The sequence below is a fragment of the Nicotiana sylvestris genome, chromosome 11 (genome assembly GCF_000393655.2).
Source record: "Nicotiana sylvestris chromosome 11, ASM39365v2, whole genome shotgun sequence".
In the NCBI taxonomy this organism is placed as follows: domain Eukaryota; kingdom Viridiplantae; phylum Streptophyta; class Magnoliopsida; order Solanales; family Solanaceae; genus Nicotiana; species Nicotiana sylvestris.
Window position 1 is genome coordinate 20,492,844 of NC_091067.1, and position 15,197 is coordinate 20,508,040.

Genomic DNA, 15,197 nt, shown 5'->3' on the forward strand with positions numbered 1-15,197 from the left:
AACATAAAATTGAAGAAACAACCATAGATGAATGAATTATAATCAAGATCAAGTTAATCTCAAACAACAAATATTCATGGCTAAATCACAACCCCAGAACAATGGATGTTTTAGCCACTCATGATCATACAAAACTCCACAATAAAAGTCTTAAACATAATATAAACAAACAACTAGAAGAAAGTTTAGAAGAACTCTTTTAATTCTTGCTCCAAGATGATATTTTTTCCCCTCCTTTCTTAGCTCCAAGATTGGTCTTCAATGGCTTTCCTCTCAAGGGTGAATAGTGTTTTTCCACTTCTCCCTTCAAAATCTGATCTCATCTCCATAATGGAACTTTTACTTTATGGTAGTTGAGTGGATTACTTCCAAATTTCCTAATTTACCCTTCAATAATTTGCCTTTCCGGAAAAGACTAGCACGGGGACGCTAATCCAGCGCACAGACCGTGCTTATTGAGTTTCTTTCTGCCCAAATTGCTGAACTAGTGTGGGCGCGCTAAGCCAGCGCACAGCCCGCGCTAGTGGGGTTTTCCTCTGTTGGGTTGCTGCTGCTCAACTTTTCGTCATTTAACTCCATTTTTCACTTGATTACCATCATAAATCTTCATTTGTTTATTGAACTCCTGTGAGACATTAAAGTCACGATTAAAGCCAATTTTTACATTATTTACACATTTACAACAATAAACCATCTTTAAGTTAGAGCTAAAACATAGGCCAAATTATACAATTTAGCCTATTATCAATGGTGTATGAGAACATTGTCCTCTTTTACCGATTTTGGTTCCTTGATCAATGCCTTTTCTTTTACAGCTTCAAAGAATACAATGGTAAGCTCGCATCACTTCTCAATCGATATCATATACTTCTGTAAGAAACTCTTTTGGTTATAATATTTTGCGTAGCATATAAGGTTAGCCTTAAAACATACGACTAATTTAGAACTTTTATTAATCTATTATATAGATCTGATTAAGCAAGTTTTTACAAATATTAATGATTTTACACTGGTCAATTCTCAGTCGATATACAATTTACTTTGACATATTTATTATTATAAGTTAATTTATTTAGTGTAATTACATATAAGAAAAGTTTATATGTTTGATTTAAATTTGATGAAAAGTTCATAGGAGCATAACACAATTCATATAAAAATATAAAATTTGACTCACTTTTACTCTCTTTTTACATATATTTAAAAAGTAAGATCTCCCATATATTAGTACTCTTATTAGTTATTACTAGTTGCTAGTAGTAATAGTAATAGCATCCTATTCTCTTGGCTAGTTTAGAATCTATGCCTTTTTCTTAAATTTTCTCCTCACTGTCCTTATCATTTCAGCACCACCTCCCCTTACTCCTTCCATCTAGAACCATCCTTTCTTCTCCAATCTCCATTACACACACACACAGAGTTACTCTCTATATATAGATTAACAGATTTTCATTTAGGCGGAGGAGGAGAGCGGCGGCGGAGAACGGCGTACGGAGGCGGAGATGGCGGGAAACGATTGGATTAACAGCTACTTAGAGGCGATATTGGATGTAGGTCCCGGGCTCGAGGATAAGAAGTCGTCGTTGTTGTTAAGAGAGAGAGGGAGGTTTAGTCCAACGCGATACTTCGTTGAGGAAGTTATTACTGGCTTCGATGAGACTGATCTACATCGCTCTTGGGTTCGCGTATGTTCAATTTTACTTTTTTTGGTTAAATGTATTGATCAATGTGTTTTTTTTGTTGCTTGAATTTTGAGGATTTGTTGTTTGATATGTGAATTTTTACTGGATGAGTATAGGCACAAGCTACTCGGAGTCCGCAAGAGAGGAATACTAGGCTCGAGAATATGTGTTGGAGGATTTGGAATTTGGCTCGCCAGAAAAAGCAGGTCTCTCTCTCTCTATATATATATATGTGTGTGTGTGTGTGTGTGTGTGTGTGTGTGTGTGTTTGTGTGTGTCTGCGTGTGTTTCAAATGGAGAATTTAGTTGCGGCGCAAGTTTAAGAAAAAATACACTTTTGAAACTTGCTGTTTAAACCAAGTTATAGATATTTGTGTGGCTATAAATCATCTTATTAAGGGCAAAATATGAAATTTAAAGTTAGATGTTTTCTCAATCTCCTGGTGCGTGTGTTTGAAATGGAGAATTGAGTTGTGTATGTATGTGAAATAGGAAAAGACTTTTGAAATTTGTGGTTCTAACATTTCAAAACATTCATATGGTTATAAAATCTGTATGACTATAAAAGCTTTTCATTAGTGGTAAAATGAGAAGTTATTGAACAGTCTAATAAGGTACTAATGTAACAAATACAGTAATTTTTTTTGGTGTTGCTGAACAATGGAAAGTATGTATTTTGTGATGTTTTACAGCTTTACATAGCAAATAATTTATTTTGTTTTCGGTTGATTCACATGTTTATTGTATAGTTACTGGAGAAGTTGGAATTGTCCTGTTAAAGCCAAAAACAAATATCAACAATGCAAAAAATTGGAAAAGAAGAAGAAGAAGAAAACACTTTGTTAATGACGAACAAAGGGAATTCAGTGCTGTTAATGGACCCAGTTTCACATAGATTACATGTTCTGCACAATTTATATTGTGTTTGATATTAGCATATGACTATTTTTTTTGTGGAAGGAAATGTAGCAACAATGCATTTTTTTGTGTTTAGATGCTCTCTCTCTCTCTCTCTCTTGTATATTAGTCAGCCACCGTTTCTACAATGTAACCTTTGACTGGACTTTTAAGACGGAAGAATATAATATGATTAGGCTATGTGGATGACTATCGAATTCTTTACGCAGTGAGAGACCATTTTCATCACATCGTTGTTTGACCTTTGTAACTTTAGTTCACAGCTGAGCTGACAATTCTTGTCGGGGGAGAAAGCAATTAATATCTGCTAGATTATGAAGGATAAGAATTGGAAGGTCGAATCTGTCACCTTTTTAGTTCCTCATAGGCAAATGATGCAAGGAAAGGGTACACAGGAACTGTGGACTGTGCAAAACTGTCAATGTGCTGTTATGGTTTTAGTTCGACTCTTTGTTTGCAAGTCTTATATATGTGCCATCCATTTCCTCCTTAACTCCCACATTTTAGTTCTCTAACTCAAAACTAATTTATGCATTTTATTTATTAGCATAGAACTGAGTTCATGAAATGAATGTTGTGCTTTGCTAGGTAGCTGCATAATCTTGGGTATTCTTCTCTTGCTCAAGTTTCATCATGATGATCCATTTCAGTTTCATAAATTTTGTTCACTACTTCAGTCAGACTAATGTAATTACCAAAGTTAATGAGCACTTCATTGTAAGTTGAACATACTTGTCACATTAATATTCTTTTGTTATTTTAATATTACAAAAATTGAGGACTTGAAATGAACTTCAACTTTTCAGCCTCCCCATCCCATAAAAAATAGCAACGTAAAGGCGAATATTATTGACCATTGGATACATTTATATATACTTGACTACATATTTTCATCATTGTTTTATATGTTTTCTGTGTTCAATCTCTTGCCCTATCTAATGGAAAAATAACTGTCTACTTTGTTCGGTTTATTAGAAGCTTACTATACTTGCGAACCTATATATCTCAACCTGCATTTAATATTACATGTCAATATAATGAGTTACACAGATCAATCCATCAACTGCATCTCATTCCAAAATTAGTTTGGGAATAATGAGCTACAAAGTTTACAGAATTTAAAAAAAACAAGAGATCAAATTTGGTGATAATGATTGCTCATTTGAAAGTCTTCATATTACTCAAGTTATATAGAGAAATTTGATTAGGCATTGCAAGGTTGGTTAATTCAAATTCGTAAAATTTCCCTTAGGTTTTAATTTTCGTTCTTGCTAGCTTGTCCAGTTTATATCGTCAGTGATATGTTCTGTTCTTCTGTTACTGGTGGTCCCATGTTACTGTCTATTCACTCTATCAAAGACCTGTGCATTTCAAAATTGTTGAAGTGTTGCCATTTGTGTGGTGTTTTATAAAGCATAGACATGGCCTACTTTCTCAAAATTTCAGCCTTGTATTTTTGTAGCTTGAGGGAGAGCAAGCTCAGTGGATGGCAAAACGCCGTCAAGAACGTGAGAAAGGTCGCAGAGAGGCAGTTGCTGATATGTCAGAGGATCTATCTGAGGGAGAGAAAGGGGATATGGTCAGTGACATGCCATCTCACGGCGAAAGTACCAAAGGCCGCTTACCTAGAATCAGTTCTGTTGAGACAATGGAAGCCTGGGTTAATCAGCAGAAGGGAAAGAAGCTTTATATCGTACTTATAAGGTGTGAGAGGACCTTTTTTGTAGTTTGATGTGATGAAGTAGAATGTGGAATATTACTTGATTTTCCTGTGCAACATTTAAAGAGAAAATATGGAATACCATCATTAGACTTGTCCCTATAAAACCTTGAGCAACCATTCTTCAATTCTTAGTCTTTACTTCCTGTGTAAGAAAGGCAATTCAGCAGCTCAATTCAGGTGTTTTTTCTTCTTCTCACTAACACTACATTCTTGCAGTTTACATGGTTTAATTCGGGGTGAGAATATGGAGCTTGGACGGGATTCTGATACAGGTGGTCAGGTGATTATATTTCCATGTGTTTTAACTATATTTCTTGACTAGTGACTACTCATTAGATTTCTGCTTATGCAAGTTCATCTTTTCTGCTCTTTTCTATTCGAAAGAGACCATCTTCTTTCTCTTTCCTGCTGTTTGTTGTCCATGGCAGAAGAAGATTTTATGATATTTTTGTCCCTTTTCAGGTGAAGTATGTTGTTGAACTTGCGAGGGCCTTAGGGTCGATGCCAGGTGTATATCGGGTTGACTTGCTTACTAGACAAGTATCTTCGCCAGAAGTAGATTGGAGCTATGGGGAACCAACCGAGATGCTGCCACCAAGAAGTACCGAGGGCATGATGACTGAGATGGGGGAGAGTAGTGGTGCTTATATTATTCGCATCCCTTTTGGACCTAGAGAAAAGTATATTCCAAAAGAGCAGCTATGGCCTTATATTCCCGAATTTGTTGATGGTGCTCTTAACCATATTATTCAAATGTCCAAAGTTCTGGGAGAGCAAATTGGTAACGGCTATCCTGTGTGGCCTGTTGCCATACATGGGCATTATGCAGATGCTGGTGACTCAGCCGCTCTTCTGTCAGGTGCGTTAAATGTACCAATGCTTTTCACTGGTCATTCACTTGGTAGAGATAAGTTGGATCAACTATTGCGACAAGGTCGGTTATCAAAGGATGAAATAAATTCAACCTACAAAATAATGCGGAGAATCGAGGCTGAGGAGTTAACTCTTGACGCTTCAGAAATTGTCATAACTAGTACAAGACAGGAGATTGATGAGCAGTGGCGTTTGTATGATGGGTTTGATCCAATATTAGAGCGTAAATTACGTGCAAGGATCAAGCGCAATGTCAGCTGTTATGGCAGGTTTATGCCTCGCATGGCTGTAAGTATTGGATCCCCTCTTGAATATGCTAGTATCTACTTTCACTTTGTAGTTGGATATGTCACTAAGCCAATGAATGTGAAGCTCTCAGTTGCTTTCAGTGGTTTCTGAAATAGATAAAGCATCAGCTATTCTTGATACAGGTGGAATTAATTCATATCACTACGTATAACGACAAGTTCAAAAAGTTAGTTTTAAGGAAAATGTTTCCCTTCATAATCTGGGATTCTTTCAGCAGCATTAGTAATGGTTATATATGTTTATTATTCAATATTCATGTCTTGGCAAAAAGGATTTTTATGAGTACTGTGACTTGCCTTGATCTCTTTTCTTCAAGCTGTCTTTCCAACTTGTGATGTAAATCTTCAAGTTAAATAGGTTCACAGCTTTCTCCATCTGAAACGGCTGGCAATTTCTGCATTTTTTTGTTGCAATATATTCTCTTTCTCAAGAGCCTCATTTGATAAACTGAGCATCCTTGTGCAGGTAATTCCTCCTGGGATGGAGTTCCACCATATTGTTCCACATGAAGGTGACATGGATGGCGAAACAGAAGGAACTGAAGATGGAAAAGCCCCGGATCCACCTATTTGGACAGAGGTTTCCATTGACGTCATTTTTCTGCCCCTTCAAATGACCTTCCACGCTTTCTGCATTCTTCTATTCTTGCTAATTTCCTAATGTGATTTCTTTTCCTAGATAATGCGCTTCTTTTCTAATCCAAGGAAGCCTATGATACTCGCCCTTGCTAGGCCTGATCCCAAGAAGAACCTCACTACTTTAGTGAAAGCATTTGGTGAATGTCGTCCATTGAGAGAGCTTGCTAATCTTGTAAGTTTGAGTTTACACCAGTTGTATGAGGTGAATTGCCTTCCTTTATAGGGAAGGGAAGCTGAGCTAGCAGTGCAATTGATGTTCCTCCTTTTCCTTTCTTCTTTTTCTGCAGATGTTGATAATGGGTAATCGAGATAATATCGATGAAATGTCTAGCACAAATTCATCAGTCCTCCTTTCAATCTTAAAGATGATAGATAAGTATGATCTTTATGGTCAAGTAGCTTATCCTAAGCACCACAAGCAGGCAGATGTTCCTGATATCTATCGCCTTGCTGCAAAGACAAAGGTACTGCCAGTCATTTTAATGTCAATTGCATAGTTCTCACTCCCTGAGTTGTTTGATCAATCGGACTCATAGGGTGTGATGCTTCTTGGTTGAATATGTTCCAAGCTTTTATTTTTTCAATATGTAGTGGTGTGTTTCTTATTCTTTTTCCGAGGGTAATATGTGGAAAGTATTCATGGTATATAGAACAATTACTTTGCGTTTTATTAGCACATCATTACTCATTTTGTGCAGTGTGCACGAGTAGATTATACCAAACCAGAGAAACCACAGGAGGATGTTACTTGTCACTTAGACAACTGATAATTTTTTGGTCAACGTGAAATATAGGAATCAACTTAATGCAACAGGGAAAGCAAAATTAGATTGAGGGTGTCCTATGGGCCAAGGGACTTGAGTGCAGTTCTAAAAGCCCTTAATTTAGTTCAACTTAGTGACCCAGTTCAGAACGTGAAGAAGACTGTTTGGCACCTTCTTCCTCTTATATCCTTAAATATAAGAGCATGGGCTCTCTGATACAGCAACATGATTTGCTCTTTCTCATGTTTGGCACCTTTTTCGTCCTATTTATAGTAATATATGCATGGGTCTCTGATACAGTAACATGTCTTACGCTTTCTCATATCACCTGAAGTCACATCTAATTAAATGGATAGATAGATATAAGATTATCTCATTGTGGCGGCAGAAAAAAGAGCAAATAAGAAGCCTTTCCATCTCGAAATCAGATATTTTGTTAGCATGCTTGCCTTCCCTTCAGCAATTAGTGGCTCAGATAGACAATATTGAGATACTTGTTGAATTTCTTTTTACAGGGTGTTTTTATTAATCCAGCTTTTATTGAGCCTTTTGGACTGACTTTGATTGAGGTATTCTTCTTCACACAGTGATTCGAGCTTTAATTGATGATTTTGTTATTCTTCATAATAAGTTGGTGAGTCTTTTCCATTGACCTATGCACTTATCTCCCTTGCACAGGCAGCAGCTTACGGTCTTCCAATGGTAGCCACAAAAAATGGAGGACCTGTTGATATCCACAGGGTATGCTGTTGCTTTTATTTCATATGCTGTCTTTGATGCCATCCACTCTGTTCGACAAAATTCTAACAAATTAGATTCAAATTGATCTTCACTCGGTTTGCAGGTTCTTGACAATGGTCTCTTAGTGGATCCCCATGATCAGCAGGCAATCGCTGATGCGCTTTTGAAGCTGGTTGCTGATAAGCACTTGTGGGCTAAATGCAGGGCAAATGGATTAAAAAATATCCACCTCTTCTCGTGGCCTGAGCACTGTAAAACATATCTTTCCCGGATAGCTAGCTGCAAACCTAGGCAACCGCGGTGGCTGAGAACCGATGATGATGATGATGAAAATTCAGAAACTGATTCTCCTAGTGATTCCTTGAGAGATATCCATGATATATCTTTGAATTTGAGATTTTCACTAGATGGGGAGAAGAATGACAATAAAGAAAATGCTGATAATACATTAGACCCGGAAGTTCGAAAGAGCAAGTTAGAGAATGCTGTTTTGTCCTGGTCTAAGGGTGTACTTAAGAGCACACCAAAAGCTTGGTCGTCAGACAAGGGAGACCAGAATTCTGGTGCTGGTAAATTCCCAGCAATAAGGAGGAGAAGACATATTTTTGTTATTGCAGTGGATTGTGATACTAGCTCAGGACTCTCTGAAAGTGTGAGAAAGATATTTGAGGCTGTAGAGAAAGAAAGAGCAGAGGGTTCCATTGGATTCATCCTGGCCTCATCTTTCAATATATCAGAAGTACAGTCTTTCCTGGTTTCCGAGGGCATGAAGCCTACTGACTTTGATGCTTACATATGCAATAGTGGAGGTGACCTTTATTATTCATCCTTTCACTCTGAACAAAATCCTTTTGTAGTTGACTTGTACTACCACTCGCATATCGAGTATCGTTGGGGGGGTGAAGGGTTGAGGAAGACTTTGGTGCGTTGGGCCGCTTCTATCATTGACAAGAAGGGTGAAAATGAAGATCACATTGTTGTTGAGGATGAGGACAATTCAGCCGACTACTGCTATACTTTCAAAGTCTGCAAGCTTGGGACGGTAAATTGGCTTCTTTTCTCCTATTTTTGGTTGTTTCCCCCCCTTCTTATTTGCTTCTTTAACTGCACCTCCTGCTGCCCTGGGGGCGGTTCAATGCTTTTGCAAAAGCTTTCCTACTTTTGTATTGAGAATCTGCTTTCACTTGAGCTGGCTGCTGACATCAAGCATTCAGGCTTGCGCCAGATATTCTTCGAAACATCTGAATCTATTTTCTCCAAACATCTGATATAATGACGCAATTGTACACCAGTAGGATTTTTTATTACACCCTCTTAACTGATTCTTATTGCTTTTGCAGGTTCCTCCTGCGAAGGAACTTAGAAAACTAATGAGAATTCAGGCGCTTCGTTGTCACGCTGTTTATTGTCAAAATGGGAGTAGGATTAATGTGATTCCTGTGCTGGCATCTCGGTCCCAAGCACTCAGGTAACTGTTTTAGTTCCATCTACGTAAAGGTTGCTGGGGTATCTCTGCCAACTGTTCTGTTTAAAGTATCAACTATTCAAATTGCTATGTCTATGGTGTATCTTTCTTCAGAATACACGATAAATATTGATTTTGTTGAAATGCATTTATTAATCAATTTTTGCTTATATTCTTTTACTTATATCTCTGGGAGACACTGAATATGAGTGGCATGCTATCTAAATGTGGGGTCACATGGTCTTGCCACCTGTGCCTTGGTCCTTGGAAGTGGTTGATATATTATATGTGCCATTTTTGTGTGCTCCCGGCTAGTTCAATTATCAATTGCCTTGTACCCCTGCACCAGTGAAAAAGAATGGGGGGCCAGGAATTTTAGAGCTGCAATCCTTTTGATTTCTTCTGCTTACCAAGTTTTTATTTGTGGTTTTACGTGTTTGCGTAGTCAAAATAACGTCACCCTTTATGAGGTACAAAATTAGAGCTAGTCCATAGTCTATAATAAATATGATTACTAAAAATTTGCTTTAAATTGTCTTTGGTTGTGATGTTCACTCTCTTGGTCCGAAAGATGCTTCACGTCTATCCGCCCTCCTGCTACTGTTCCAGTTGACAACGTAGTACTCTTTATGATTTACCACAAACATAGCGGTTCTAATTTATATCCTTTTCAGCTCTGTTATCCGTCTCAAACACGTGCTATACTATCCTTGCTGCGATTCTGGATCGTATTTCAATTGATTTCTAACTGCAGAGTAGTTACAGGATTGTATCTTTCTGGAAATATGGGATCACTTTTATGTCCTTAAGGGCAATAAAACATTAAAGCTGAAACTGAGGCTGAAATCTTTAGTCCACTGGTAATATATTTTGAGACTCTGGAATTTTCATATTTGGACGACTGAAAGTATTGTCTACAGGTACTTGTATCTGCGATGGGGAATGGACTTGTCAAAGTTGGTGGTTTTCGTTGGAGAAAGTGGTGATACTGATTATGAAGGATTGATCGGTGGTCTACGCAAGGCTGTAATAATGAAAGGACTCTGCACTAGTGCAAGCAGCTTAATTCATGGTAATAGGAATTACCCGCTATCCGATGTTTTACCATTCGACAGCCCTAATGTTGTTCAAGCGGCAGAGGAATGTAGCAGTACCGAGATCCGTTCCTCACTGGAGAAACTAGGGGTACTCAAAGGATAATACCTTCCCCTTAGATTGGCAAAAATCTATAGGAGCTAAGATTATGCCATGAAAGAATAGCCATCCATTTGGGTTGTCTTTTGGAGCTGTTCATAGTTTTCGACAGACTACAGAATGAGATGAGCCCTTTGATGTTCTTAAAAGATGGACATAAAAGCTTCACTCTGTTCAGAGTGTTATGAAAGTCTTTTATCTAAACCAATGCTGTATAGTTGTAGAATTTCTTTTGCTATGTCATTGAATAGAACCTCTTGCGGGTTCATATACTGCGAGAAAAATAAATTTCGACCGATCTTGTAAATTATCATATACATCCACCACAAGCCATTATTGGTGGTTTTCAAATGCGGTCTGTTGACTGGATCAACATTTTTTAAAGCTTGTGGATCTGTTGATCTGATCATCCCTTATGTAAACAGAGTGGTGCACTTGAGATTTCATCTTAAAGTTCAATTTTTCATTTAACAGAATTGGTTTCATATAATGCAACAAGCTGTGAGATGCTATTTTAGTCTTTTGCTGATTCTTATGACGGACTGTTTGAACGAACAACCATTAGATGTCCTGGGCAGGCTTTTGTACTGTTTGATTTTGGCGTATTTCATCTCCACATAGTGTCTTGGTCTTTTCGTTTTTGCTATTGAATTTTAACTTCAGTATTTGTTGCCAATTACTGGTATCCATTTTGACCCATAAATACATGCAATCAGTCTCAAGTCTTGTGGTGTTACGCTATTCATATTTTTAATTGTGTGTTTTGACCTTTTGTTTTGGGGGACTAAATCTAGCTTGAGTAGTCTTTTGCAGACTACAAGTTTTAAGATTGACCTATCAACGTATAATTGAAAAAAGTATTCGAGGTTAAGATCAATGAGCGATTGAGAGTTAATGCCTTAGCTAGTATATTACTAACCAGATCTTGGGTTCTTTTGCAAGTTCTTCTGCAGCGCCTTAATTCTCTTGTTGGCTTTGGTGCCGAGAATGAAATAGAGAACAAGACCTTCGAGAGAATAAGATTGTCGTGTGGAATGCTCTATTTTTGGAGGTTGTCTAGTGGTCAGATTCATTTATCGGATTCCAATTTGTTTGGTCTGGAGTCGTTATTGTTGTTGTTATCATCGTCATTGTTTAATGGTTAACAAAAGTGGGTCAAGCATGAAACTTTCTAGCCTTGATGAATTACATTTTCATGCTTGGAAGCTTCTTAATGTTGACAGGTTGCTCATTCCAAATCATGTATTTTACTACTCATTTTCTGTTTAAACGGTTAGCCGGTTAGGTCTATGCCCCGCCTGTTCTTTGCATTAAGAGATGCTTGATCATCAATGGAAACTACCAGTCCATTTATAAGTAAGGCCTATTGTGGTCCGAGCCAAACGGGCCGGTTCAAGCGGGCCCGGATCCTAGTGGTGCATAAGCCCGTAGCGGGCCGGTCCAACCCAAATAGCCCGTGAGCCCGAGACCGTTAAGCCCGGGACCGGCAGGCGGGTCTGGGCCGGTTCAACCGGGCCCAACAGGCCAAACGGGCCCCATGGGCCAATTAGCTATTTGTAGTAAAAGAATATCAAATTTTTGCTTTCTTTTGAGTGAGTGCTATTAGAATAGATTGGGTATATCTTAAGGATCTTGAATCTCATATTTGGGATGATTTAGTCAAGTTTTGAGGTGGTTTGAATTGAAAATTTTAAGTAAAAACTGAATATGAAAAAAAATGATATGTCTATTGATGATAGGCTATAATTGTGTATTTTAGTCGCTTATTACACTCTAATTTACTGCACTTTAATTGAGTTTAAGCTTTAATGCTAGTGTTTTGCACTAAATTGTGTATTTTATGCCTTGTAGGAGTGATTCCGAGCTATGTAGATATTATGGAATGAATTCAAGTGATTTGGAGCTTTGAAGTCTGAGTAAAAGCCCAAGGAATTAAGCCGGGGTCGTGTTGGGGAATCAACAGATGATAGTTAAGAATGAAACAAAGAATTAGCTAATTTGTTATTTAGGGTTTTGATGGAACCTTTTGTAAGATAAATTCTTGTTATGTTTTTATATAATTGAGCCGTAGTATAATCTCTATTTGTTCAACTACGTTCTTGTTGTAGTTAATTAATAGGATCCTCAATTAGCTGTGCCTATTTAGTATGTATTACTCAGGAGAGAGTGCATATTTAGGTAGTTGTTGAACAACATCACTCCCGGTATGTGAGGAATCAATAACCAAAGGTTTAAAGGTGGGATTAGGGATAACGAAACCTTGTGTGCGATCTAAATAAGCTGCAATTAAAGCCAGCTAGCGTAACTCGGGAGAGTATATCTACTAAATTGTCGTAATTACTTGGGAGAGAAGTACAACACGCAGAGCGCTCATGATCGGTAGAGAATACTTAGGCGAAATTATAGAAGACATAGTGGGAAGGATCCCGACAATTAGGGAAATCATAACTCTAGACCTCCTTAATCTTTTCTCCAGCCTGTAGTATCTTTAGTGTTAATTTATTATTTTAATTTGTTAGTTAGTTAGTAAAACACAAGAATCTTAATATCTATAAGTTAGGAATTGTTTAAGCTTGTATTTTTGGTAATAGTGAACAACTGTAGCTAAGCCTTAGTTCTCTATGGGATTCGACTCCGGACTTGTAAACCGGATTATATTTGCAACGACCGTTTTGTCCCTTTTATAAGGCATAGTTGGGCGTGATCATGTATCACACTATGTATCATTTATGTATCACATATGTATCATATTTGTAACGATTGTGTATCACATGTGTATCCATGTATACCTGTGTGTGAGATACATGCGTGATACATGCGTGATACATGTTTGATACATGTGCCGCAGAAGAATTTTTTGAACTCGATTTAATTACGAATTTTGATACAAAACCAGTCCAAATCACCTCCAATCTTCCTCAAATTTTGTATATTGACTTATCTATATGTTTTCAATGAATTTCAACTATACCCATTAAAAAAAATTCCTTTTTGTTTAGATTTTTGGAATATTGTATTTTTTTTTTGTATTTCATCACCTTATTTGCTACCTCATCCATGAAATTTCCTTTTCGTCTTGCATCTAATGTTTCTAATCACGCTTAAAATATATGGAGGGTGATTTTTGCATGTGATTCTTTGAGATAAAGAACCTTATTTATTTGGTTTTTCAATTTTTATATATGTTTGGCTAGTTTTGGTAAGTCTATGACTAATGCCTAGAGGTTGGTAAGTTGAAATTTATTTGGGACATTTGTGTAAGTTTCAACTACCAGCTATGTCCATTTATAAGTAACTCATTACAAAAATTGGTCAATTCCTAAAATATTACTAATATTAGCCAATTATCTATTTCTAGCCAAAAAATATCAAATTTTTGCTTTCTTTTGAGTGGGTGCTATTAGAATAGATTGAGTATATCTTAAGGAGCTTGAATCTCATATTTGGGATGATTTGGTGAAGTTTTGAGGTGGTTTGAATTGAAAATTCGAAGTAAAAACTGAATATGAAAAAATGATATGTGTATTGATGATAGGATATAATTGTGTATTTTAGTCGCTTATTACACTCTAATTTACTGCACTTTAATTGAGTTTGAGCTTTAATCGCTACTGTTTTGCACTAAATCATGTATTTTTTGCCTTATAGGAGTGATTCCGAGCTATGTAGATATTATGGAATGAATTCAAGTGATTTGGAGCTTTGAAGTCTGAGTAAAAGCCCAAGAAATTAAGCCGGGATCGTGTTGGGGATCAACAGATGATAGTTAAGAACGAAACGAAGAATCGAGCGGGCATACGATGCATTGTCTAGTAAAATGCACATAACTTTTCACTCAGAACTCCGTTTGGGCTCTACAATATATCTTTGTAAAGCTATTTGAAAGGGCTACAACTTTCATGTTTTGCATTTTCGCAAATTCCCAATACCACAACGCGTGGTGCGCCGGTGTAGACATGTGATTTTTGACCCTCCCCGAAATTTCACCTATTTTAGCGTAAAATATTTAGTTTAGGCCTAACCTCGATATTTTAAATAATTTTGACTCTTTTACTTTATTTCGTCACAAAAAATGAAAAATTACAAAAATATTTTAGTTTATGTATCTTTCGTAAATTTAAATAAAAAAATATACAAAAATAGTATCTTGTCTTTATTTTTTATATAATTTAAAAAAAAATACCAAAAAATAATTTTATTTTAACGGTCAGTCTTATTTTAATAATTATTTTTACTTAAGTAGGGCTAATTAATATTTTTGATAATATTTCTATGTGGATAAATTTTTAGTTAATTAAGCTAATTTTAAGCATAGCTAATCATAAATGCCCAAGTTTCTGGCCCATTCCTTAAGTCCAATACCCAATACCCATTAAGCTAACCCTAGGACCCTTCTAGACTCTTATTTGAAACAAAAAATAAATGAAAAGACCCTAAGGACCTAAGAGCAATTAGCACAAAAATACACATTTAAACCTAGACATATATAATAGGATAACACCTATCAGCTAAGAGGAGGTCACCCAAAAAAATCCCATAAGCTAAGAACGGCCTCCCTTCACAAAATTAGCCATGCCCATCATCTTCTGCACAAACAGCCCATCATCTTCTGCACAAACAACCCATCATCTTCTGCACAAACAAACCCACATAGATAGAGAGCAGAACCGTACACCCATTAATTTGTTAATTGTGAGCTAAGTTTTGATCCTTTGTGTAGTAAATTGATGGAAGCTCAAGATTGATTTCCAAAACTTGCATTTCAACACCCCATCCTTCCCTACACACCGGCATTCCATGAATCTAATTACAATCTTTACATAACCCAAATGCCGAACCAAATCCCTTAACTTTCCCAATCCTTTCTTCTTCAATTTCATACCACTGCTT

The 15,197-nt window shown here is 36.8% G+C and overlaps 1 protein-coding gene across 1 annotated transcript; it reads left to right on the plus strand.

The window, feature by feature from the left end:
* The first annotated feature begins 1,256 nt into the window (after window positions 1-1,256).
* Window positions 1,257-10,828, plus strand: LOC104224363 (probable sucrose-phosphate synthase). Its single transcript, XM_009775994.2, has 13 exons — window positions 1,257-1,685; window positions 1,799-1,888; window positions 4,063-4,304; window positions 4,540-4,603; window positions 4,786-5,484; window positions 5,971-6,084; window positions 6,184-6,315; window positions 6,431-6,607; window positions 7,423-7,476; window positions 7,586-7,648; window positions 7,752-8,690; window positions 8,989-9,116; window positions 10,034-10,828. The coding sequence occupies exons 1-13, from the start codon at window positions 1,503-1,505 to the stop codon at window positions 10,311-10,313; spliced, it is 3,165 nt and encodes a 1,054-aa protein (XP_009774296.1). The 5' UTR covers window positions 1,257-1,502; the 3' UTR covers window positions 10,314-10,828.
* Window positions 10,829-15,197: the final 4,369 nt, after the last annotated feature.

Bases quoted from the DNA above. Each gene is read 5' to 3' on its own strand.
- LOC104224363 (XM_009775994.2), top strand. From the start codon at position 1,503: ATGGCGGGAAACGATTGGATTAACAGCTACTTAGAGGCGATATTGGAT. The intron at 7,477-7,585 runs GTATTCTTCTTC...TCCCTTGCACAG, and splicing joins TTGGACTGACTTTGATTGAG to GCAGCAGCTTACGGTCTTCC. The intron at 8,691-8,988 runs GTAAATTGGCTT...TTGCTTTTGCAG, and splicing joins AAGTCTGCAAGCTTGGGACG to GTTCCTCCTGCGAAGGAACT.